Source organism: Lycium barbarum, chromosome 5 (genome assembly GCF_019175385.1).
Source record: "Lycium barbarum isolate Lr01 chromosome 5, ASM1917538v2, whole genome shotgun sequence".
Classification (NCBI taxonomy): domain Eukaryota; kingdom Viridiplantae; phylum Streptophyta; class Magnoliopsida; order Solanales; family Solanaceae; genus Lycium; species Lycium barbarum.
Window position 1 is genome coordinate 15587293 of NC_083341.1, and position 26930 is coordinate 15614222.

At 33.8% G+C, this 26930-nt stretch overlaps 3 protein-coding genes across 3 annotated transcripts; 2 read left to right on the forward strand and 1 right to left on the reverse strand.

Annotated features, from left to right (window-relative positions):
• The first annotated feature begins 15069 nt into the window (after positions 1 to 15069).
• LOC132639236 (probable transcription factor At3g04930) lies at positions 15070 to 15786 on the forward strand. The gene has a single exon (XM_060355702.1). The coding sequence runs from the start codon at positions 15070 to 15072 to the stop codon at positions 15784 to 15786; it is 717 nt and encodes a 238-aa protein (XP_060211685.1).
• A 2657-nt stretch (positions 15787 to 18443) lies between these two features.
• Positions 18444 to 19891, forward strand: LOC132642326 (protein RSI-1-like). The gene is made up of 3 exons (XM_060359559.1): positions 18444 to 18550; positions 18652 to 18676; positions 19435 to 19891. The coding sequence occupies exons 1-3, from the start codon at positions 18476 to 18478 to the stop codon at positions 19614 to 19616; spliced, it is 282 nt and encodes a 93-aa protein (XP_060215542.1). The 5' UTR covers positions 18444 to 18475; the 3' UTR covers positions 19617 to 19891.
• A 1400-nt stretch (positions 19892 to 21291) lies between these two features.
• Positions 21292 to 26319, reverse strand: LOC132642327 (uncharacterized). The gene is made up of 5 exons (XM_060359560.1): positions 25863 to 26319; positions 24763 to 25015; positions 23928 to 24097; positions 22558 to 22745; positions 21292 to 21784 (listed from the first exon to the last, which is right to left on the reverse strand). Exons 1-5 carry the CDS (start codon positions 25955 to 25957, stop codon positions 21498 to 21500), a joined length of 993 nt encoding a protein of 330 aa, XP_060215543.1. The 5' UTR covers positions 25958 to 26319; the 3' UTR covers positions 21292 to 21497.
• Positions 26320 to 26930: the final 611 nt, after the last annotated feature.

Here is a 26930-nt window from a genome sequence, read left to right on the forward strand (position 1 = left end):
ATTCTATTATTCCCTGAACTATTTTAAAGTGTAATAAATGTACCCTTCGATGTTGAGGTGGCATAGAGAGCGTCCACTCTCTTGGAGGCATGAGACAAAAAATGAGCTAAATTTCTGAATAATATGGACAAATGTCATTTTTTAATTGGATACGTTTACAACTAATTAACATTACAAAAGGTTAATCTTGAAGAACCTTTTTTTTTTTTAAAGGCAATGCTCTCCATCTTCTTCATTTTTAGGTCTCAAAATTCAAAAAAACTTAATCAAATGTTCACCATTCAAGCTTAACTTTCAACTACACAACAATATCATCACCAAACTCCAGTAATCAATTTGGCCAACAAGCAAGAATTTCAACAAATCATTTTTTGTTCTTCAAGCTTTTTCAAGGTTCAACAATGGTGGATTCAAAATTCTTTCTCCATTTTCGAATCTCAACAACAACTAAGATTTAGAATGAGTTTAGCACTTGAATCTCAACTTTAAAACTTCAACAACCTTCGAATATGTTCAGCACCTCCAATTCTTTTTTAAGTTCATACAAGAACACTAACAATTGTCCTTTTCATTTTTCTAAATAAAAAGTGATATTTCCAATATATTTTGGAATTAAAAGGAAAAAAATAAAATAATTTATAAAAAAATTGCGAAATTACACATGGTAGCGCGTGTATTTCACTGCCCACCAAGAGTTTGGTTTTCTATGCCACCTCAACACTTGGGGTTGCATTTACTATACTTTAAAATAGCCCAGGGGGTAATAGGACATTTGTAAAGGGTAGAGTATGTCCCTGAAACTTTGGGTATAGTTTAGGGAGGTACTAATGTCTTTATCTCTAGAAAGAACATGCTGGCATGACATCTTCTTTTTTTATTTTGTTGGATCTGAAACTTAAGGAGCTGTTTGGACATGATTTGAAATCATGATGGTTTGAAGTTGAAGTTTTGTTTGGACACACAATTTGAATTTCTTAAATTGTATTTTTTTTATAGATATAAAAATCCCACAAGTTGTGAAAACCATCAAAACTTATCAATTCTTATACAATCTTACTAGATGAACAATTCATAGTTCATAACAAAATTAATACGCTACTAAAAGGCCTTAAAAAAAAAGATACAACATCAATTGATCAAACTTTAGTTCAATAAAATGAAAAATTGAACATGAGTTGTAGTGTAACTATATAATCCTCCCACATGGTTGGTAAGAGTAAATTTATTATAAATATACTACCAACTTGTAGATCTTTTAATATTTGATATAAATGATTGACAAACATTAGTGGTAAATGTATATACCAACGTATGGATCTATTTTGACATAAAATATACACTTATGGATCAACTTTTACATTTAAAAGGTTTGAAATCATGATTTGAAATCTCAAATTATGTCTTTTTGGATGATTTGAAATTTCATTTCATGAGATGAAATCGCATGTCCAAACGCTGAATCATGAAATGAAATGAAAATCTCATGTCCAAATGCCTACCTAATGAAAGAAAAGTTATTTCAAAGACGAACATCAACATAAAAGTCGAAGTTCTTCTAAAAGTAGTACATATACAATAACATAACATCTAAATTGTTATAAAATAATAAAATTAAAATGCAAGAGAACATATAATATAGGGATTTGGAGATTGATATTATTTCTTTCACTTCTGTGTATCTTCCATAGGACATGAGTGGTCCTATTTATAGGAAAACTAATTTAGTAATACATTTGGTGATTACCAACTAAAAGATAACTTACATTTGGTGATCACTAACTAAAAGATAACTTACTTTGGTGATCACCAAAGTACTTGAATGATACATGGACATTCACTATTAAATATTATTTACAACATCCCCCTTGAATGTCCATTAATAGATAATGTGCCTCGTTTTACTTTACTAGGAAAAATCCTGTGGAAAAAAGTCCTAGTGAAGGAAAAAGAGTACACATATCTAGTAATACGCTTTGATAGCTGCCTCATTAAAAACCTTACTAGGAAAAACCGAATTGGGACAAAAACCTTAGTTAAGGGAAAATGAGTGCAGCGCGTATTTTACTCCCCCTGATCAAAACTTCACTTGCTGTCTCGGAGATGACGCATTCCAATTTTGCATCTCAGCTTCTCAAATGTTGAGGTTGGAATGTTTCAATGGACAGATTCGCCATATTATCAATCGAGCGAATTTATTGAATATTTATTTCACCTTCTGTTGAATATTTTGTCTGAAAAAGAAATCTAACAAAATGCTTTATCCTATCTCCTTTGATATATCCTTCTTTCAAGTGAGCTATGCAAGCTTTGTATAATATTATTGGAATCTTCATCTCCAAATAAATATCACATGATTGCAGAATGTGCTGAGGTATTGATCTCAGCCAGATACATTCCTGACTTGCTTCTAGATACATTCCTGACATGCTTTAAAAGTTGCTGCTATCCTGGCAGACTTGAATAAGTATAATTGACTGTCATGTAGAACGTTATATTATGGCAACATCCTCACATGCTCACATAATTTGTTTGAGATCTAACTTTATAGAGATCGTATGAATGTCCAGCATTTCATAACCAACAAATCTTGATAATATTGGTTAGAATCAATAAATTCAAATCATTATTTGATTCATCCTGATGTCTCCACGAATAAAAGTGAGGCTACATCTTGCCTGCATATCAATAAAAGCATTATCTCATGGATAGTAATAGCAGGATACGTTAGTGCATCAATGGCACTAAGACATGGTACTTTCTAACCATTTCCGTGAGATCCAAAATTGATATTTCTTTATGTTAAGCGATCTTACAGCCATTGGGGGTACTCAATGGAATCGCTTTAAGGCCTTTTCAATCCTTTAAGAATTTTTCATATAAACTTCACTGTCTAGATAGACATGAGAATATTTCAGTATACGCATTCAAGTTTTTAATGTACTGCCAGACTGTATGAAACCTCATTGCATCCACCACAGGAGAACACATCTCCGTACAATAATGTCAGGACTTTTGCGAAAAACCTTTATACCACAAGGCACGAGCTATATTTTATATCTTATCGATTAATAATTCATTTCACTTTTCGCCTCAAAAGTTTCTTTATACCCCACTGACATTATATCTTCAAATGTTCGGACTATAGATCCAAAAGATTTCATATTTACCACGTGAAATCAAATATACTTTAATTGCGTATTTTCATTTGGCCAATCATCTATCTATCCACATTTCTTGACAGATTTGAATTCAAGATCCCGTTACCATTTATAATGTTGAGCGCTACATTATATCAAAGATGCCGTCGACAGTCATTTGATATCAGTTCCTATGCGACATAACTTATTGAGATCTCTTCATTTTTCATCATTTTCAGGTAGCTGAACCTTTCCCAAGGTTTCATGAAGAGTTATGTCGTGGTGCTCTTTTAAAGCACTTACCTAATTATTATGGCTATTTTGATCATTTGCTCCTCTCCTTCTTCAAGCAGATTTACCTTTGGAACCGATTGGTCTATCACGCTTCAGGCGTGCCATAGACTCTATCCTTCAAGGATTTTAATTCTAATAGGAGCATTCGCAGCTGGAATATGATTTTCACTTTGGTTAGCAAATGCGTCTGGCGGTTAACTGGAATTATATTTTAAACAAGGATCATATTAGTGATAATTCATTATATATAATTTATTTTTCCAGCTGCTTATCATCTCTCCCCCTAATGTTAGGAAATCTAACATTTACCCCCAATCTTACTTGAGGACCCATCTTTGTGCATTATGGTGGAGCAATTGAATCATATAACGCACATTCACATTTTTATATGAGAATTATTTGGTTCCTGACCTTGAACCAATTGTAATAGGGGAACCTAGTTGGCTTGATGCATACAAGCTGCTACATATTAAATAATACATCTCATACCAAAATTTTGTTTGAGAGGTTTGTTCTCATAACCAATTGTTTAGCTATAATTAGAGGCATGCAATTTCTGCTAAACCAACTTGGATGTAAACCAGCATTATCAATATAATTTCATAGTTTGGAACCATGCTCTTAATTTAACAATTTGAGCAAACAACCGTGCAAAAACCAAACTGCAAGTTGATACCAAGTGCACATGTGACCATAACATAGATGCATCTATTAAAATCATATAATAGCAAATTGTCCACATGGCAGGTGAACGGGCCCATATTCACCTTTTTATGTTCCAGAATTATTGAGGGATTCAATCCCATCTTTAGCTGGTATAATTTTCAATTTATCATGAGAACAAGTAGCACAAGAGAATTCTTGAAGAAACTTTTATTTCTTCAATATATAATAATGTGAATTCTCAATTATTTTTGCATCACATTAGAACCGGAATGGCCAACCGGTCATGCCAACTGATATTTATTTCAATAAACTTCTAGTTTACCATCGCATGTGATTCCATCATTGTTATACCCTATTTTAACCGGAGTCAAAATAGTTTACAACATCCCGGTAATTCCGGGGTTAATTAAAGTTAAGGGAGTCGCCACCTAATTATTTATGGTGAATTAGGACACCTAAAATACATTAAAGTTACTCTTAAAGTTAACTCCGTTTTTAAGGTCTACTAACTTAAGATTCTAGGCAAGAGTTCAATTAGTCTAAAGGGAAGGTATTAGGCATCCTTTAAGACCCATTAATAATGGTTAACCGACCGGACTTATGATTAATTAAAAAGGGCTAATGTTAAATATGAAATCTTACGGTAAAAAAATAACTTATAAATAGATATTTTGAATTATAAAGCATTGACTAAATTTGTGTTAGAAAAATAACCGAAGTAGACAAACTGTTTTTAACACGTTATGGGGGTAAGGTTAGAAGCAAATCTGATTAAGATAAGTGAATATTGGCTTATGCATTATTTTCAAATTTTAGTATCTTTGAAAATTATTTCGGAAAGACCATTTGAATCTAGAAAAGAAAAAAAAGGACATTGGGTTATTGATTTTAGTCTTTAAACTTAAGTCATATTCTATGTGAGAAAGAAAAATTATTACAGCTACTGCCCTCAGGGACGTGTACTGCTATAGGTGCTCAAAATTACTCCCTTAATTACTAGTTATAGATGGAATTTAGCATGACTAAATCAAATCAATTGTTAGTCTTCTTGTTCAACAAATATCACACAAGCAAATAGAGGCAAGCAAACCAACAAAACGGAACAAACTAATGGAACAATTAGCCAAATTCCATGGCCTTTTGTACAGCCCGAACGTGGAAAAAACAGTGGCGCGCAGCAGCTTATGGCAAGCAGTAGCTTAGGAGCTTATGGCAAGCAGTAGCTTATGAAAAAAACAGTGGCGCACAACAGCCTAAGAGACGCGACAATTTTCACAGAGAAACAGCGGTGATAAGCGACATCATCTCGTGAATGTGGCAGCAAGGTTGTCGTTCAGTGGTGGTGTAGCCGAGTCTCAAAAAAATGAGACTCTTAGGCTCCGGAATACATGCGAAAAAAAATAAAACAGGGGAAAAAGAATTAGAGAGATGATTTAGTTATCAAACATGAGAAAAGAAAATGTAAGCTAAGGCATGAGATCACAAATTAATTGCAAGTTGATCACAGAACTGAAGAAACAATCACAAACCATATACAGAAGGAGCATGGTCAACTTAAGTCCAGAACATGAGCTATGACATACAGGTGGAACAAAGTGACAAATTGTTGAGTTGAGAAGAGTGCAGTGATCCAAATAGCACAGATTGATTGTTAAAAGAGTAGGAATAGTTACAGAGGTTTTAGAGGGTTCATGCTTTAGACTGCAGTGAGAAGAGGTAGTTGTTCAAGTCTAATTTTGTCTCCAAGAAGTGACACTTAATTCAACAGACAAACAAGGAACAACAGACAAACTTAAAAGGAAAGTAATACAGCAACATAAAGGAACGCAGAACAGTGAGTGTCTAAGGGAAGCAGCAGATTGTTCAGTATAATTCAATAATCAGCAGCAGCTGCAAAAGTTCTCAGCAATCCACATGAATTCTCACCAACAATTAAATCAAGAGTTTTTGACGAAGAGGGAATAGAGGGCAGACTATTTAACTGAAGGCGAGAACAGATTCAAATGAAAGCAGGAATGTAAAACTAAACACATATGCATTTGAAGGCCGAACCATATAATCTAACAGCCCACACTAAATCATTTTGAACAGATAAAGACCATACCATTACCCCTTAACATTAATCAAATTCCACTTTTAACAAACAATCACGGCAATGTAAATTGGAGGAAACTACAACTAACCAGACAAGCAACTATCATCTATCATTAATCGAATTCGACTTAAACCATGCAACGAAGACATGATAAACTAACCTAAGTGTTATATCCCGTATTTTGTACATTGGGACATTCCGAGCTAACCGCTATAAGTTAAGGGTAAGGTTATTTTCCGGTTTTGATCTAATGCACAAGTTGCTTGTAAGTATTATTAGTATGGATTATTAAAGAAAATTTGGGGTTGAAAGTGAATTATAAAAAGTTATAAATTCATGAACAACAAGGCCAAGTTCGCCGTGTGGCATAGGTGGGTTCCTACCCATGGCTTGGCTAATTTTAATTGATCCAAGCCATGTGTGGGGCATGAGACACATGGATGAATTATATATGGAATATTAGATGACTTATTAATCATGTTCATCATTTTTTCCACACTTAGAAGCTTGGAGAAAACAAAGCAGCCATATTCGGCCAAGGTGATCGAAACTTTAGGTCCAAAAATCTTGATCAAAAAAATATTTTCTTCTAGTAATTCAACCAATTGGAAGGTCCTCTTTAACGTGAGGTAGTTGTTGGAGTCAACAAACCATTGTTTGTGCCAATTACAACCCTAGCCAAGTAAGAAGATAAGTGAAAAAAGGTAAGGTTTAATCCTCTTTTTATATGTTATGGATGGTTTGTGTATGTTGTAGTATGTAGAAATTCATGAAATTCATGAAATTTTGTGTGTTGGGGTTGAGCCGTGTAGGTGTTGGTGCTTGGCCGTGTGTGTGTTGTGTTGTGTAGGGATGAGGAACCAATTTTTACTTAGTATTTTGGTTGTTGTTGTTATGGATTCTATGATGAAAATGAAAGTTTAATAATTCTAGTTGAAGTTGTAATTGTTGGAGAGTTGTTTTAGAAGCTAATGCGACATTAATACCACTTCTTGTATCTATGGAAAACGATGTTGTTAGTGTGTAGATTGTTGGTGTAGTTTATGAATTTGGAAGAAAGGAATGTGTTGTCGTTCTTGTTAAGTTGGAAGATTTTGGATTATGCTGTTGTGGTTAATTTGAACATAAGTGAAATGGTTACCGATGTTAGAATGCGTTCTGAACTAATTGTTGAAGTTGGAGATATGGTTGTTAGTATTGTTGATGATGATTTGGCTGATTTAGATTCTCGGGGTTGGTTGTATTTACAGGGGAAATGCTGCCGAAATTTATGTAAACGAAGCGTTAGTTTAGGATTGGACTCTTAAGTGTCTATAGCTAATGCTTGGTATCTACTATATTGTTGTAGATCTTGCGAAAGCCGGGACTTAAGTTCGCATTAGCTTAGGAAGCGGACAAGGTATGTAAGGCTTACCCTTTCTTTCTTTTGGCATGTCCTAGAGCTAAGTAAGGTATGACAAGCACCTTGGGGTAACTCTATTCTTTAATTCCGAGCTTGTTTATGATTCTTATTCACTTCTTGATATGAGTATACTTAGTATAGTCGAGCTTATTGCATGATTGAATAACGAGCAAAGCATAAAGAGTTTTTTTTTTTTAAAAGAGTTCCATAAGTATTAATGTCCCTAACTTTCGTAGACGTTCTTGGATTGCATTAAAACGTTCGTAAAGGATTCTGTAGTAAATGATGGTCATAACTTTCTTATGCAAACTCGGATTGACCCGAACCATGTTTACGATCCTTCAAGTGTCGTTTTGCGTACTTATCTATTGAGTCTTAAAAATTGGTTTGTGTGCATATAGTTTCTCACTACTCTGCTCGTGGATGCCTCAATATGTCCTTCACTGAGCCCGGGCCAGGATACGTTATCGTGCGCCTTCCACTTCATTGTTCACCGCGTCCCTCATTAGAGGGTCGGGATCTGTTATATGTATATATATGTTTTGGAGTATGATTTGTTCTGGAGTATGATGTGTTTCGGAGCTATTCCCTATTCCGGAGTATGATGTGCTATGGCGCCAATGACGGGGTGGCGACCATATTTTGTCCACCGAGTCCTATAATGGGCCGATGTGACATATCCCCTCGGTATGCATGATTTGTGTTTTAAAAGAATACATTTTGGTATTCTGGATAGTGTACTTACTTTTGTATTCCTTGTTCAGATTATGGCTTTGTTTACTGTATTTCATGCCTTACATACTCAGTACATATTCCGTACTGACCCCCTTTTCTTCGAGGGCTGCGTTTCATGCCCGCAGGTACAGACGCTCGTTGCGGTGATCCGCCAGCTTAGGACATCTATTCTGCTATTTTGAAGTGCTCCATTGTCCCGGGGCCTATACTTTTGGTACAAATCCTTCTGTTGTGAATATGTATTTATATATGTATGTCCAATTAGGGTACGATGGGGCCCTGTCCCGCCATATGATACTGTTGTTACCCTTAGAGGCCTGTAGACATGTATGTGGGTCATGGGCAGTTATCGTTCAGTTATGTCAGTATGGATTACGCTTTGGCAATTTCCTGTGTTACGATAGCCTGACCGGCTTGTATGTGATATCATATGTGACGGCTTATACAACATTTTGTCTTGTATTTATAAAAGCCCTTAATATGCTAAACGCAAGTAGAATTTGGTTAGTAAATATGTACGAGTGTCCATCTCGGCACTAGTCACGGCCTACGAGGTTGGGTCGTGACACTAAGTCTCAAACTAACCATTCAACATTAATCCTATCAGCTTAACAAACAACCATGACCTTATAGACCAAATAAAATCAACAACCAATATCGATATGTCGTATAATCATTTCGTCACATCTAAACCCAAGTAAATTACATTCATAACAGAGTACGTTATTTAGAACAAATAGAGCAAAGAGGGACAGTGTCGACCTGTTTTGGGTATAGTGAACGGGGTGCGGGGTCGCGGATCCACACTCGAATGTTAATGCCTCCGAGCTTGCGTATACTCGGATTCAAAACAATAATAGAGTGAAATAGAGTAAAATGTTTGGTGTTTTAAAATCGATGTCAAGAAATAAAGTGAGACTGTTTTTTGTATTTTTTTTTTAGAAAATTCAAACTGCTGAAGAAAAGAACCCTTTTTTTTTTAGAGTGAGGCTCTCGGCTGTTCCCCCTCCAAATGAATGCTATAAGCTCCTATTTATAGTGTGGACTAGGGTTTTCAAATTTCAAATCTCCAAACAAGAAAATCAAGATCCGTTCAACAATCGATCTCTGCAAATCGATTTTCTCTCAAAAACTTGAAATCTCTCTTGATTTCTTGTGTTGACTCCATTAAAGAGGAGAGATGAGGGGACTAGCATCTTACTTCAAAATGGAAAAATCGAGACTCTGCTTCGGGATTTAAAGTAATATCCCACACGACGGGACAGAGACGTTAAAATACGCTCAGATGAAGCAGGCGTACCGACGATTTTTGGTGTGGAAATGGAAAGATATGACTGTGCACGGCTAAGGGGAGGGTGTATTGCAGCCCAAAATGGTGAAGGGAGAGAGGAGCGTAGCACGAAAATGGATAGGCAAAGATTTGCCATTGCTAAAGGGAGAGTAGGGTTTTGCTGCAAAAGGGGAACGATGAGAGAAGGTAGAGAGAGAGATGAAAAGTGCGGCGTCTGTTTGGTTGAAGGGATTACGTTTGCTGATGAAATGTAGAAATTGAAGTGTATTAATTCGTTGGGCCGGGTCGAGTAAGGTGTTGGGCTGGGTCAGAAGGGATAAAATATGGACTGATTTGGGTTTAATCAAGTGGGCTGGTCGGTTAAATGGAGTGATGGTGAGCTGATTTATTTAAACGGATAGTGGGCTTCACACATGGGCTGGTCTGAAATGGGTTGATGGCCGTTTGGGCTAATAATTTGGCTGACATTGTTGATCCTTCCTCCTATATTTTAATTATTCTTGGGCTTTTAACTTAATAACTAGTACAATATATATTATGTGAAGACAAATAGTAATTAGTATGTATAAAGTAAAATTAATTTAACGAGTACAAATCCTAAAATGAAACGATGATGAACCATTTAAGATTTGTGATAAAGTAATACTAGCAATGTTGATAGTAGAATTGTGAAAATGAAAGTAATGATATTAATAGTAGTAGAAATAGAAAATAGTAGCGAAAACAAAGTATTTAGCTCGTTAATAAATTTAAAAACCCAAGGAAATAAATTGGAATAAAGGAGAGACAAAATTAGGTGTCAACAATCATCATGCTCATAATTGTGTAGTACAAACAGGAGGGAAGCAACGTAACATTTCACATTTATATTTCTTACCCGCTATATGATTGTAGTAATATAAAGATATTAAATCTTTCCATCATTTATAGTCTCAATATGAATGACCACTTTGGCGATTACTTTTGAAACTTAATAAGTTTCTTTGAGACTTACTACAGTATAATGCTTTCTTGATAATCAATTTAATTCCTCCAAAGTAGTAATAAATTGGCTCTTCCAGAGCTCCCAATTAATTGTGTACTACCACATATTTCATAACACCATCCGTATGGTGAACATATCCTTTAAAGGAGAAAATTATATAATTTCGGTCGTGATCAAAATTATTATAGGCAAGATCTATTTCTTGCTTTAATCTTTTCCCTGTACTATCATAATCGACAAGATGATCAATGACTACTTATTCCACATTAACGATTTCTCCCAAACCTCCCCTAGAGGTGAGTTGTGGTATTAGCATATACATACATAAGCACATATTTATCCATATCTTTTATCATATCTTGCCACATTCACTTTCAAGAATGGGCCAGCATTCACGATGCTTATCATACATCACATTCTCTTCAAGGAACAAACTATAATCATTTGTATGTGCTTCAAAAATTTTCATTATAAGCTTATTGTGATGCCTGGGAATTTATCATATTTATATGACCCACTTCAACATCGCTTTGAAGGTCAAGTGCGCCTCCACTTTGTATTCTTTTCTTTTGATGGAGGATTTATATAATTTATTAAATTAGGTCGCACAACAACCGCATGCTCAATGACCTTTCATATCACATTGATGGCAAAAATTACCTTTTGAAGGACTATTTTGAGAACCCATAATATTCTTCCCTTTTATAATTATCATAATGATGACTATTATTATTTTGTCCTTTATCACGTCCATGCTAATTCATATAGCCACAACAAATATTTTGTCATCTTTCAGACTTATCATATACTGCTACCACATTCACTTCAGGGAATGGAGCAAAGTAAGTGGGATGGGCTTCACAAGAGCATATTAATTTGCTCAGTCATAATCATATCATCAATATCGTGCATTGGGACTTAAACCCAATGTCTTGTTCATATAAAGTTGTTTTTAAGCCATAACGAGATGGGACTTGAATCCAACTTTTTATATTATCATCATAGTGCACCGGGACTCAAACTCGAGTCTTTTAAATAAAGTACCACTCTATGATTTTACGCATAACTAAATTAAGTTTTACCAAGACATGAAATAAATCAATTCATGTGGTCAAACATTTTTTGTAACCTGTATTACAGTTCAAAGTGGACCATAAAATCATGTCATAATATCTCTCGAATTTTTCATATTGCTCTTCGGGAGCAATTTTGTGACATGATATAGATAATATTTCTCATATACCTATCTTCAATTGTAGCCACAACAGACTTATGAAAATATTACTACTTCTGGTGGTTATAGACATAAATAAGTTTAGACACAACGAGGCATAGAAAATATTGTCACTTCTGGTGATCAGGTATTTCTTGTAAACTTTCATTCTTAGCCGTTAAGAATTACAAAATTAATATCATAATTCATTTTAACAATATTGTTCTTCAGGAATAAAATTTGAGGCATAAATGATCTCGAACCATTTAGGTTCCCATGGACCCGATAAATCCAACGACTTGTGATAGCCATATATACTCCTTGTGAGGCCATCCATATCATGTGAAAGCATGAGTTAAATAACTTAAAGTATTGCATACCTGAATTACCTTTAGAGGTGATGAATTTTGCAGATGCTCAAAGGCAAATGTCATTCGCAAATAATTTTAAGATATTTTCATTGCATAACAAGTAAGAAACTCTTTCTAAATCTCATCATATAAAAAGGGTAATCCTCCACAACCAAAATTCTTGTATTAGTGAAATAATCAATTTGGTCATCATGTTTACAGTAACTTCGTGTAAACATCAATATGCCTATTAGCGAATTAAAGCTATGCAGTGAGCAAAGGACCTATATTTTATGTCGAGTAGTGCATAGTATATATATATATATATATATATATATATATATATATATATATTCATGGTGAAGCAATATGGCTTCTACCTTATAGATATATATTAGAAATAGCATGAACAAGAACAGAGAAAAGAAATTTTGATCTCATACTACTTTATCGGCAAACCCTCAGAATAAAAGCATGATACTTACCTGGAAATTGCTTTAATCTTTTCAAAATCTTTGTCCAAGATGGCAGAGTCTCGTGCTGATAACGTGTTATAAAATAATAAAATTAAAATGCAAGAGAACATATAAGAAAGGGACTTGAAGATTGATATTATTTCTTTCACTTCTGTGTATCTTCCATAGGACATAAGTGGTCCTATTTATAGGAAAACTAATTTAGTAATACATTTGATGATCACCAACTAAAAGATAACTTACATTTGGTGATTACTAACTAAAAGATAACTTACTTTAGTGATCACCAAAGTACTTGAATGATACATGGATATTCACTATTAAATATTATTTACAACATACATAACATTATCATCAATCAATACAATAATTGGGAGTAAATATTCTAGAACGTTCGGAAGAAATAACGTTCTAAAAGGATCAAAAGTTAGGCATTTTGATAATAATATATTCAACTGAGATTTTAAAACAAGACTATTTGAAGTTAAAATTACAAGAATAATATTTAAAAGTTGAAAAAATATTACTATTAAAATTGAAAGCAAATAAAATTTTACGACTGAAAAATCCTTTTCCAATTGATATAGTGAAGTAGTTCAATTTTTATATATGAGTCGTTCAAGAATGCGACCTAGTCGTCAAAATATAGGAAAAAACTTACTCGCTATCGATACGTATATCAAATCAAATAATTTAAATTTAATAGTTAAGAATTAAATTGAAATACACTTCAGTTAATCGAGGTGAGTGTACGGAAAATACTCCCTCCCGCCAATTTACTTGTCATTTTTTCCCACGCCCCTTAAAAAGAATATTAATTAAGGCGTCATTTATTTGCACTTAATATATTAATTAATCGCCATTAAATGCATTTATTTAGATAATCACTTATTTGGTCGGAATAGGTTTTAATCATTAAGATCTTGAATAAAAATTTATTTTTATATGGATAACTCAAACCCCTTCCCTACCCTCGTCGACCCCAGCCCGCCTTGCCCCCTCTCCACCCACCACTACCAATATCAACCACCCCCACCCTCCAACCTCCCTCCCAACTCCCACTATAAAGCATCTCCATCATCACTAAAGAACATAAATGTTTCATTTCTTAATCAAATAATATTATTTTATTATATTTTTTTATCTATTTTTTACTATTTAGTTACTTTTTTATTTGAATTATATATTTATTATGTTTAAATAAATACATTATACATATTCAGATGTTGAAAAACAAACAGTCTTAATCATTCAGTGTCCAGATCCAGAGACAACTTCTTAATTATTTAGATGTACATTCAAATTTGAAATAATCTTAATGAAAACAGATGAGGCCTAAAACGGTAACTTGACTAAATTAATCTTAGTTATTCTTTGGTCTCTATTTAATAATAATTTTTTTTCATTAATCTTTCTCCACATTTATTGAGCAAGGATAAAGGAGAAAACCAATAATTAATTATATTTTGCTTTTTTAAAATGACAATTATTTTGAACCATCAATTTTTAGTAAGTACCACAAGTAACATGGACCAAAGGGAGTATATACAGTGACAGAGCTCTTCGGAGGAAAAAAACACTGTTTTTATAAGGTTAAAATTATTTTTTATGTATGTATAATAGATGTTGAACCTCCTTAAGTTTCTTCGTATGCTTATTTTTTTATATTTTGAACTCCCTCGACGGAAATCCTGACTTCGCCACTGAGTATATATTTGCATTCATTGATTTGATATAAGTATTGGATATCAATAAGTTTTTGCCGTCGATAAAATTGGAAAAAAATATAGTAGATATTTTATGTCATAACTAAAATTTATTCATTAGTCACTATTAATTAAAATTAACAAAATTCCTGTTTTACAAAGTCTTAACCCTAAACCCGAAACTAACGCTCAAACCAAGCCACAACCACAGCCAAATCACAAAATTAATCAAACACAAATCAAAACCAAAATCAATCTCTTAATTCATAAACACAACCACAGCCCTGTCTTCAATGGTTCAACCCTTAATCATCTTTTTTTCATCATAATAACAAGCCATGGAATTAAACTCCACCCTTCCCCTTTCTCAATCACCCAACAAAACTCATCAATCCCTTAATAACTCCTCTCCTCCTTCTGAACTCCCTGTCAAATGCAAAACAACCATCAACAAAGGAGACGGTTCAGACCTCTTATTAAAATTTGACTTTAGACCACTAAATTTATCGAGCCACCTCCCCAGTTCTCAATCACCCAACAAGACTCAACAACCCCTTAATAACTCATCCTGTCCTTCTAAACTCCCTATCAAACGCAAAACACCCGAAAACGACCCGTTTATCGACCCGAACTCGCCACCATTCAAGTTCCACCGTATATGGACTGAACCGGATGAGATCCGTTTTCTTCAAGGCCTTCTTAACGGGTCATCAAAAAACATGTTTTTCCCACGTGACCTTAATGCCTTCTACACAAATTTCTCAAACACCATGTCACAGCCTTACACGAAAAATCAGTTATCAGAGAAACTACGTAGGCTTAGAAAAAAGTTTCGGGTTATTTCAACCCGTTTGGCTAAAGGGTTAGATATGTCATTATTATCACCCCATGATCGTTCTTTGTATGATCTATCTAAACAGTTATGGCACCCTGATTTTGCTCAAACGTCCCCGTTTAATGCCGATAAGTCAAAAAAATCCAGACCAAAAAATGACCCGACCCATGACCCGGCTCACGACCCGACCAATGACCCTGATCGTGACCCGACCCGTGAGGGGGTTTGGGTGAGTGAGGAGGATGTTGAAGTGGGACAGGGTAATGATGAGAAGAATGATGGTAATGGTGATGGGAGTTTGAGGGAGGTGAATGTGGAGTTGGAAAACGGGGATATTATGGGGGAGAAACGGGTCGATTTGGATGGTCCGGTTCGGGTCGGGGTAGGATATGGTATCGGGGATATTGCTGCAGCGAAGGTGGTGATGGATGTTTTTGATGAGTGTTTGAATGATTTTAGAAATGGAGAAAGATCAAATCTTGGTGGTTTATTGAAGGAGGAAAGCGCGGAGGAGAGGTGGAGGGAACAAAGAGTTGCGGAGTTGGACGTATTGTCGCGACGTTTGAGGTTGGTGCTTGAGCATTCTCTTCAAAGTCAATGAGTAAATGTTATAAACTGTATATGGAATTTAGTTGCTAACTTTTAATAGTCTGAGTTTAGGTTTCCTTGGTTGTTTTTTGCTCATACAGTAGTATTACTACCTTTTGTTCAAGAAATTTTGTAAAATTCTGGCAAAAGAAGATATTTCCTTCACATATGGTACTCTTCCGGCTTGTGATTATTTAATTCCTGCATTTGATCCAGTTATAATGACATGATTTGAGATTTCCTCCACCCCCTCTGCCACCCTGGAATTTTTTGACAGCATGTCATTGTTCATGTGAGATATAACTTGATAGAAGGTATTCTTGCTAGTTTTGGATAACTTTTAGGATAAGATAAGAACATAGTTTATGCTTTATCGAGAATAGAAAACATAATGATCTTGTGATCACTTTTAGTTATAGTAAGCAGTGAAGCAATTGTAGCAATATGGATTGTGATGCTTATAAGTATATGATTATCATATGTATAAAATATATGCAGTTGTCCTATTTATGTAGTTTTAGAGTTGGCATGAACGCTCAAATGTCCTAAATTTATGAATTTATGTCCTGGCCAGTCGTTCTGTACCTCAGATAAACAGGTAACAAGAAGGACGATTCTTTGATATTATTATCTTCTGTTATTTCGAAGGACATTGCCTTTTTTAGAGCATGGCTTTTCTGCTTCTAAAGTTGAGCTAAAATCTATGTTGCTCGGACTATCCAAAAATGTAGTCGTAGCCGTGATGCATCCTCCAAAAATGCACTACTTTTGGAGGATCTGACACGCACTTAGTGGCATTTTTGAAGAATTCGAGCAATATAAGCTAAAGTGGTGGTGTCGACTGCTTGTTCTTGCTTGGATGTATAAAGCAGGTAATTGGTAGTGTTAAACAGTTAAACTCAAATCAGTTGATATTTTCTTGGAAAGAATTAAATAAAGTAAGCTTTGATTTCCTGCATAATGAAACTGGATTTGTTGTCTAACGAATAGTTTTCAGTGGCTTAAAATTAATTGCCCTATTTTCTTCTCTCTCTCTCTTAACTATCTAACACACCCGGACCATTCTGTACTAACATGGAAACAGGAACCGAGTCTAGTTATCACAGTTGTGGTCCCAAACAACTAATTTGAGAAAACAACTGAAGTGGAAATATGAAGTGTGTAAACCTTTCTAATGCTGTTTATTTGTCTTATTTTATCTTTCCCCTCCTAATTTGCACTGATTAGCTTGCAGCAGGTACTTTGAACAGTTATTCTTTGCTCATTTCAGTTCATAAAAACGGTTGTATTCCTCCAAACTTTGTCCAGTGAAAGTATAGTTCTGAACATTTGATGGACTTGTAGTTCGGTTTGGTTTTAATAATTCACAAACTGGCTAAGTTGTTTTGGTTTTAATAATTTAAAAACCGACTAAATTGATTTGATTTTGGGTTTAACCAAAAACTAACTCAAACAGAACCATGAATATCCCTAATTGTGTTCATTAAGAATCCAAGGAATTATGAGGACCTATAGTGATCTATGAGTTAAAATCTGGTTATGCTCTTCTGCTTGTGCAATACACAGTAATGTGTTGGTTATCTCGGGGGATTGGATGGTGGAGCTCTCAATACCGATAATGACGTGTCACATGGCATCAATGTTTACAACAACTCAATGAATGCATGATATTTGTCTTCAGATACAATGTTATCACTAAACCATATTTAATTGATGCATATCCTCACCTTAATTTCTCACTTAACCACTGCAAATTAACATAGTTTTGTAAAGCATAATATGCAAGTAAGTTTTTACTTGAATGCTACCCTGCTTGACAAAAGCAGATGTTGTTGTCAAGGAAAAAAATTAGTCACTTTTTGGTTCGAAAATGATATTCAGGAAAAACATACTCCACCTTAAAAAAGTGCAAAGATCTACATCATCTACGTTTTTGTAACTAAAAACTCCAGTATAGTGTTCTGGAGTTTAGCTCCTATATGTGAAATTTTTGAATTTTGACAAGTGAAATTCTAGTACAAGATATTGGAGTAACATAAAAAGATCCTTAATTTCAAAAAAGCAGCAAATTAGCACAACCAGATCGCATCTAATAGCTTTGGCCCACAAGAATTCTGTGAAACTTAAACTCTAGGAGATTTTCAGTTTTAGTACAAAGGCTGCTCGCAAAGTTTTTGTATTTCATCAGGCTTTTCAGTAGATCATGGAAATCATCTCGAAAAGTGTCATCTGTCTTTAGTACTTTTTGAATTGTACTTTTGTAGAGTAACAATTTATGATTAATTAGCCAAATTTTAAAGCATTTTCGATAATATTAGAACAACAGTTTGCGTTTGGTCAAGTTTTCAAAAAGCAGTTAGAGAGAAGTTAAGTATTTCTTAAGGTAATTGGGAGAGAAGCAAAGAAAAGGCACTGTATGTTCTTTTAACTGTAATACCAATGCAACCAAAATGACACAACTAACATCCTTATACTAAAAATAGTTGACACAATCAATCCAAACAAAATTAAATTAACAAAAAGGCCGGAGCTTTTAACGCTATTACTTTGTCATTATTATCAGTCTATAAGTTACAGATTATATTGCGGATTTGCCCCAAAAATAGCCAATATTTTCTCTTTTCGTCCTAGAAAACCCCTATAAATATACACACATCACTATTTCGTTTACTGATTATATATAGTCAATACTTCTAAGAGATATGGCTTACAGTGCTAGGTTGTTGTTGCTTTTGTCAATGTTCTTAGTACTGATCACTTTTTCCAATGTGGTTGAGGTAAATAATATGGCTATAATAATTATTAAAATTATTAATTTAGCATCTTGATTAACAAAGATGTTAATTTTATCACTTGTTTTCCTTCTTCAATTGAGTAGGGTAACAAGAAACTTCGAGCTGAAGGTATGTGTTTTCGCTATTTCTTCCGTTTCCTCAAATTTAATTGAAGAAATCAGAAAGATTTTTTTTTCCTCCTAGAAAGGTGCCATTTTCAACCTTTTGGTATGGTAATTTTTTAATGTTGGGTTGGTCCAGATGTTTTAAAAAAATATTTTAAAAAAAAAGGAAAAATACGAAATAACTTATGAACATGGATTATCGAAAACAAGTTTCATAAATTGCATTCCACATTAATCGTCTCCTCCCCAACTTCAAACACTCCACTCACCCCAACCCACCCCACTTCCTCTTACCACCCCCAACTCTCACCACCCCCGCCACCTCATATCCCCAGCACCCCACTCCCACAATATTTACTATGTATAATCTATAAATAAATGTGTGTGACAATACTTTTAATTTATTTATCAAACACCATAAAATAAATAAGATCATCACTTATTTTTCAAGATCCTACCAAAAAAATTTCATTCATACCAAATATACCCTCAGTTTCAAATTAAATTCGTTTCAAATTATTTTTTGTTTTAGCAAAATAAAAGGCCATTCATTTTTTTTCTCTTTCTTTCTAGATTTCCCCTTATGGTTCTAATTCTTGTGTGTTAAGTGACACATCAAAGGAGAGATAGATGATAATGTAAACAAATACTCTTACAGCAAAAGCTATTAGAGGCGGATAAATTTTTTAAAAGACAGATAATATGAACCCAAAATAGTATCGATGTTTATGTAACTTTGTGTTTTATTTGTTATGATAACAGATTGCGAGCCAAAGTGTACTTATAGATGCTCAGCAACATCACATAAAAAACCATGCATGTTCTTCTGTAAGAAATGTTGTGCCAAGTGCTTGTGTGTCCCTCCTGGAACTCATGGTAACAAAGAAACATGTCCTTGTTACAACTATTGGAAGACTAAGGAAGGAGGTCCAAAATGTCCTTAATTAGACAATATGCATGATCTTAATTTCTTTGATTTTAGGATAATTTCTTTGATTTTAGGATAATGGCCTTTATTTAATCCTCTAGTTACCGGAGACTCTTTGGTGGATTTTTATGTGTACCAAGAAGAGTATCATGGTAAAATATGTGAAAGCTAGGCATATATGCAAATGAATGAGATGTATGATGCAAGCTCACCGGCGTGGGAAATATTCTATTCTCTCCATTTCACTTTATGTGCTTTTATTTGATTCAGTCTGAAATTTAAGAAAAAGAATTGAGAAATTTGTGTTCCAAGACTTCTCATGATATTTTTGCACTACTAGAAACAGAAGGTTTTTTCACCGACTATCAGTGGAAAATTTGTGTTATAAACTATGATTTTCCACCTCATTCCCATCGAGCTAACTCACTGGAAAAACGCATGATGGGAAATATGTTTCCGTTGAAACGCTGAGAGACTTCTTAATTTTTCCTTGTGAAAACTCCATATTTTTCACTTTTTAACTGATTCTATCAAAATATCTGTGGGAATAGCCACTAAACATTCTTGAGTGAAAAATTTAAGCGGGAAAATAGTGATTTTTAGTAGTGTTGTGGTTATAAGCATGCTATTAAGGATTACAACGAGAAACTTAAAATTAAATTTCTAATTTGTATATCATGTATATTATGTGTGTGATATACAGTAAAATACATTGTCGCGGTGGAATTTTCTAAATCTGTTGCAGCTTTGTATTTTGACTCCAAATCAGTTCAGATCACCTCCAATTTTCCTCAAATTTTGTATACAGTCTCATTAAGGTATTTCCAAAAAATTTCAACCACATCCACTCATGAAAACAAGGGAAAATATTTTAGATGAAAAAGTAGAATCAATCTAAGATGGAAAATGTCCCCGAAATGGGGGGCTTTCAAGAGACCTGCCATTTCCTCTGCCTATGGAGGACTAACTCGGGAATTTTATCGGTATATTGAAGGTTGTTAGAGAAGAGAACTGGGGTGGCATATTAAAAAAATGTGAAGAAAAAGAAATAAAGTTATTGAAATTACCTATTAATTACCAAATATTTTTGGGCTATAGATGTCAATACTAATTGTTGATTAAACGATTGTGAATAGTTCTAATTTTATTTCTTTTTGTATAAATGTCAGTTCCCCTATTTTCCATACCTTGGGACACTTGGTAGCTGTGGGATTCATGAGTAAAGTGTACGAAGTGGATCAAAGGTTGTTTTTTGGGAGAGTAGGTTGTTTTTTTGGGAGAGCGTGTATGATGAATGTAACGTAACTTAGATCCTCGTAGTTCATGCTCATTTTCCAGGATCTAGTACATGTGTCAAAATCGTACTCATTGCAGATAGTATTTGTCTACTTGCATCAATTTTATCTGTACAGAATTTTGAACAAGTGGTGTCGGTTTATTATCACAATTTAATTTATAAATAAATTTCGATCTATTGTCACAACTCGTGTTGTAAGTAATCTTAAATTTTGTGTTCTAGTTTTGATAATCATATCTAAACAAGCTCAATAATCATTTTACAAAGTTTAAGAATTTGCATCCACGAATACATATGAAGCACAACCATGTTTTTAGCCTTTGACTGTTTGACATCAAACATTCAAGCCAATGCTTCTCAACAACTTAAACCAAACCATCAGGAACCATCAATATTGTGTCTACCAAGGTAGATATACAATACAACAAGAAGAAATGCTAATCATGTCAAGAACAGAATACATCACTCGCTTTGCAACAATTTTTTAAATCATGGAGATGAATAAATAAGGAGTTACTCTTAAGTAACAATGCCTAAATTAAGCTCTAGATGTAAAACATTATCAGCCCCATTTAGATATACTATACCCTGTAAATAACACTACTTTACTTTCTTACCTAGGTCAATTGTTTGGTTCTTCGCATCATCTTGGATGAAACTCCACCAAATATAAGTCAGAGGAATTGTGGTAGCATGCCAAAGTGCATGTGCATCTAGTAGTCCTGCATATGGAGGAAAGTCATACATCTCTAAGAGCATAGCAAGTCCATTCCCAAAAACCACTGTCCAAATTTTCCATTTTGATGGATGATGACTCATTCCAGCCCACATTGCCCAAATGAGAAGCTGAGCAACACCCATTGTAACACAAACTTTCATGTTCCATCCTGAAAGAATTTCTGAAAAACTATCAAATATCAAATGGGAAGAGTAATATTGATAGAATATAGCAATAAAATAGCAGAGGATGGTATAACTATGCACAAAAAGCAACACATTTCAAGTAGCAAGTAGGCTGCTAAATGTATAAAATTGTCGACAAGTGCGAATCCAGAATTTTGAGTTTATGGATTCTGAATTGTAGAAAAGGCAGCTTAATGAGTTTTGGATAAATTATTTATACATATTAAGTGAATTTTTTAACACAAATACAAGGTTTTGGCCAAACCCTTAGCTAGAACTCTAGCTCCACCCCTGATTGTCAGTAAGTATAACCCTGTTAGCAACTTACTTTGCATAATATCTACATGGCACCACTAAAAAGTGAAAAAATAATAATTTAGACTCAACCTATTACTCGGAGTCCTTTTTTTTTTTTTGGTGATATCATGTGGATATTATGCAAGATGAATTGCTAAAGTGACAACTAGATGCAAGGTGAATAGCTAAATTGACAACCTAATTGTTTTTTTGAGGCTGAATTTGGCATTTTCTGCCTCTCTTTTTTTTTATTTTTTTATTTTTATCTTCTCTAATACATATGCATAGCTGAGTTATGTCACAAAAAATAGTTTTATAAATTTGGTGGAATAAACTAAAAGTTGGATGATCATCTATGAAATTAACTTCTGGTGCTTGGTTTTTCCAAGAATACACAGTCAACATCCTATTTTCAATACATGGACTCAAAAAAAAAAAAAAATTGAGATGATGAAATTACCATAGTCCATTTGATAGTTGTTCAAGTACAAAATATGGGTAGTTGAGAAGGCAAGAAGTGGAGCAGAAACCAATACTCTTGCAGCCTCATCCTTTATGTTGAAACTTCTTAGTATTGATATAATCAGTGAGAATCCAACTAATGCAACAGCAGATGAGTAATCTAGCATTTCTGTAAATTCCATGTCTCTGTAATAAAGGGATTGAACACAAATTTCACAATATCAAGTTCACCAATATTGCTAAAAATGAATAATAACTTTACACCCGTAGGCGGAACCAGAATGTTGACTAAAGAGAATCAAAATATAAAAAAGTAAAACGCACGTCTAAGTCAAGGGGATTCAACATTTTTTTTGTGTGTGTATAGATATAGCTATCTATATAGTGAAATTTTCCTACAAAGGGTGTCAATTTGACACCCCATTGAATAAGGTAACTCCGCCACTATTCACACATTATTGATTATGCATTCTAGCTAATTCAATATTTCGATATTGTGGATTCTGAGTTGACAAAGTGGGCTCTTATATCTAACTGTATTTATGCTTGTTTTTAACACACACATATATAGAGTTCGACCAAAAAGTACTGAATACTACCAAATTCGTGAACCCATAATCTGATTGCCACTAGTGATAGTCGTGATCGGGGTGGAGCTACCTTGAAGAAATGGAGTTCAACTGAATCTCCTTCGTTGAAAAAAATATTATGGTGTGCAAATATGGTAAAAAAACTACGTAGCTTTTTTTGTTATATTTAAGTTGATGAATTCCCTTAAAATAAGGAAACTTCTAATAAAGTGGCAAAGGAATTCAAAAATTGTTTTAGATCATAAAATCAAATTCCAACATTTTTAATCTCTTAGTATCCACTTGAAGTGGAAACTGATTCGGTTGAGGTACTACATCTTCTGGATAAATCACAACCTATTTACAATAATATTTTTGATGGAATGCAGTTTGCTTTTGAGGAGGTTGGGGAGTCCAGTGGTACGGCATAACTTCCGGCAAGGTAATAGGCTCGCAGATGCATTGTCAAGGCAAGGTTCAAAACTTGTCCCACACAATCCTGTCTCTCGTCTATCAGTATGTCCTCCTAGCATCATCAACATTTTGCAAGTGGATAAGCATGGACTAACATCCCCTAGATTATTATCTACGTCTGTGTGCAGTAGTCTAGTTAAGTTAGGAAATCTTAATGTTCTGGCTATCTCTGAGAGCGACTATGTATCAAGTATTATGCATGTAACAGTTTAGTATTAATATAAATATCCGTTTAAGCCAAAAAAAAAAAAAAATCTCTTAGTAAAATTTTTGGCTCTGCCATTAACCATGATTAAAAAAATACAAAAAAACAAAAAAAACTCACCGACTGTGAAAGACAACACTCCAAAACCATGAATTCACTGAGAAGAACCCATAAATATACCACAGAGAAGCATAATCATAGGATGTCCTCTTAATTAGCTTGAAAAATGACAGCCATCCTTGGACATGCATTGCAAGGTTAAGTGCAGAGAAAGCAACAGAGAGAGGCTCCTGGAAAGTCAAGATATCATTTCTTATTAATAGTCATACATCTGAAAAAACGATTTAAGTTATATGTACCAACAATAAAAGAAAGACTAGTGTTGTTTAACCAATTATATCATGTTATCAGTGGCGTATGCATAAATTTTTGAAAGAAGTGTTAAAGAAGCAAAAGAATGAACAAATTAAAGACGAAATTTGATATTATTAATAAAACACAATTCAAGTATATTACCAGAATATTATTGAAAATATTTTCATTTCTAAAAATGTATTAATGAAACATCCTTAGAGAGGAAATATATTCCTCATGATAAGACATGAAAAGAAATCCGTCCATAAAACGGAACTTTGGTATAATTGATTCTTACGGTTGTAAAGTTAGTGATCCAGTGCTTTTTAACATCATTTTTGTTTTCTATTAAATAGGGCTAAAAATGTAAAACATGAATATCGAAACTAAGACTCGAAATCTCAACCAAGTTGTGTCAGCGGACGCCGCTTGGTCTAAGGTGACTCTTGCTCTGCATGTTAGTTACCATTTTTATCAGGTTACAAATTAATGTTTATTGTAGAAAATTTACTTATAACTACTACCCTATTGGTAACATGATTATGTAAATACTTATATTACAAACACATAAACTTAGGTCCAAGTATCATAATATACAAACCTGAAGTCCAAACACTCTTTTAAGTGGCCATTTACCATGATATTTAACGGGTCCAAATCCAAGTGCAGCTCTTTTTCTCTCTCTTTGAAGCATGCAATGGTACTTGCAATCACTTGGACAATTCCATTGATTCAATTGCATGTATTGAGGCTCTTTTTGGCTATTTGATGAAGAGCCATCTAAAGAGTTTGTGCAATGTGGGAAGCATGTTTCTCCAGCACATCCAGTCTTTTCACATTGCACAATACAATCCCTGCAGACACATAAATTTCCAAATTTCATAAGCGGTCATGTTTGAAATAATGTGCTAGACCATACGAAAAATTGAAATCTTGAAGTTAATTAATACTACTAGTTTGTGTTGAACTTGATTGATAGTGAGAAAAGGAAGAGTGAACAGAGGCCGAGGTATCATTCAACACGAGGCCGGTTCAGTAGAACATAGTAATTTTGGGAACATGATGTCATCGTCCAAGAATTTTTGGGAACATGATGTCATCGTCCAAGAATAACGAACGCATAAAATTTAAATCTTGAACCCGCCTTTGAGAGTGAATATCTTTAATTGATGTAGAAGTTTTTTATGTTTAAATGTAATAGAAGATGCTTCATCGTTTTAGAAGGTTGAAGTGTTTGGCCAAGCTTTTAGGAAAAAATAAATGATTATGAGTAGTAGCACAAGCTTTTTTTCATAAGCAGAAATAAAAGCTAAAGCTATTGTTTTTTTCCCCTGACAAATTGTTACTCTAATATTTACAAAAGTATTTTTTCAAATTGATTAGCCAAACACAAACTATTACTCTAAAAAAATATCTTTTTCGACATGCACTTTTCAAAATAGACAGATTTTGGAAGCTTGGTGTCAACAGGCTAAAGTCACAAACATGTCCTCACATCCTATCCAAGATCCTACTTTATGATGAACTGCGTGTGTGTGTATATGTACGTACTTATGTGGGTGTCCTCACAATTTGCATTGTGGGAAGCATATTTCACTAGATCATTCAAGCATTAAATGATTTAGTGAAAGGACATTAGGAGAAATTGGAAGAGCATTCACAACATTATAAACATAAAATCAAAATTATCAAATACGTTACCTGTACAATGGGTCGATATCTCCAACACTTGCATAAAATGCTCCAAAAAGACAAGAAAGATATACGAAGAAAATGACCTGACAAAGATCTGCCATGTGATCACTACTTGATAAAAGACAAAAGTTGAGATCTATTTTATTCTAGGGATATATAAAAGAAATCTTAGATGGAACTTTGATGTCATATTATGTTTCTTTGCTTTTGAACAATATGTTATGTCTATACTGTTGAAAGATTATGACTTTTTTTCTGGGTCGAGAACGAAAAAAATATTTTTGTTGGGGATGAGACTTGAAATCAAGAATGTGAGATTTATATTTATATTTATATATATATAGATATAGCCAATTGGATGATTAGGTTTTGGATTCAACAGATTTTCCTAGCCAGATTCAAATTGAAACAAAATCAGAAACCAATGAATTTGTGTCTTCAATTTCGAGAGCAAAACATAATATGTTATCTGATTGACAATTTCTAAACCTTTTTTAAATGACACTTTATGATCAATGACAATGGCTGTATCTGGAACAAAATAGGTATATTAGTTAAGAAAAATATATGGATCATTAGAGGAAGACCGCTAATTCAGGATCAAATAAATCATAATATGATTAGCATATAGAGTTGAATTAGTTAATAGACAAATTAAAATAACGCCAATCTTAATTTGTATATCGAAGGAGGTTTGGTTCGAGAAAGTTTTTACATAAATTATAATCACGTTATCATTTAGTGAATTGTGTTTGTTATCATATGTTTATTAAACTTATAAATATTTTGTATGAACACGAATCATTTGATACGGTGGAGGTATTAATCGTTCAATCCATCTCAATTTCATTATGTGATCACCACGTCCCTTGAAGGTTAAAAAAATGTGTTTTTGATACTACCCTAGCTTGTATTACAACACTTTGTTTAATATAGTATTTCATTTTTTATCTAATCTAATTCAAAATAATTAGTGTAACAAAATCAAGAATGAAAAGATATGATTAATATCACTATTTCTTAAACAAATACTAATATTAAGAGAAAAGGTAACATGAGGTTTAATTAAGTATA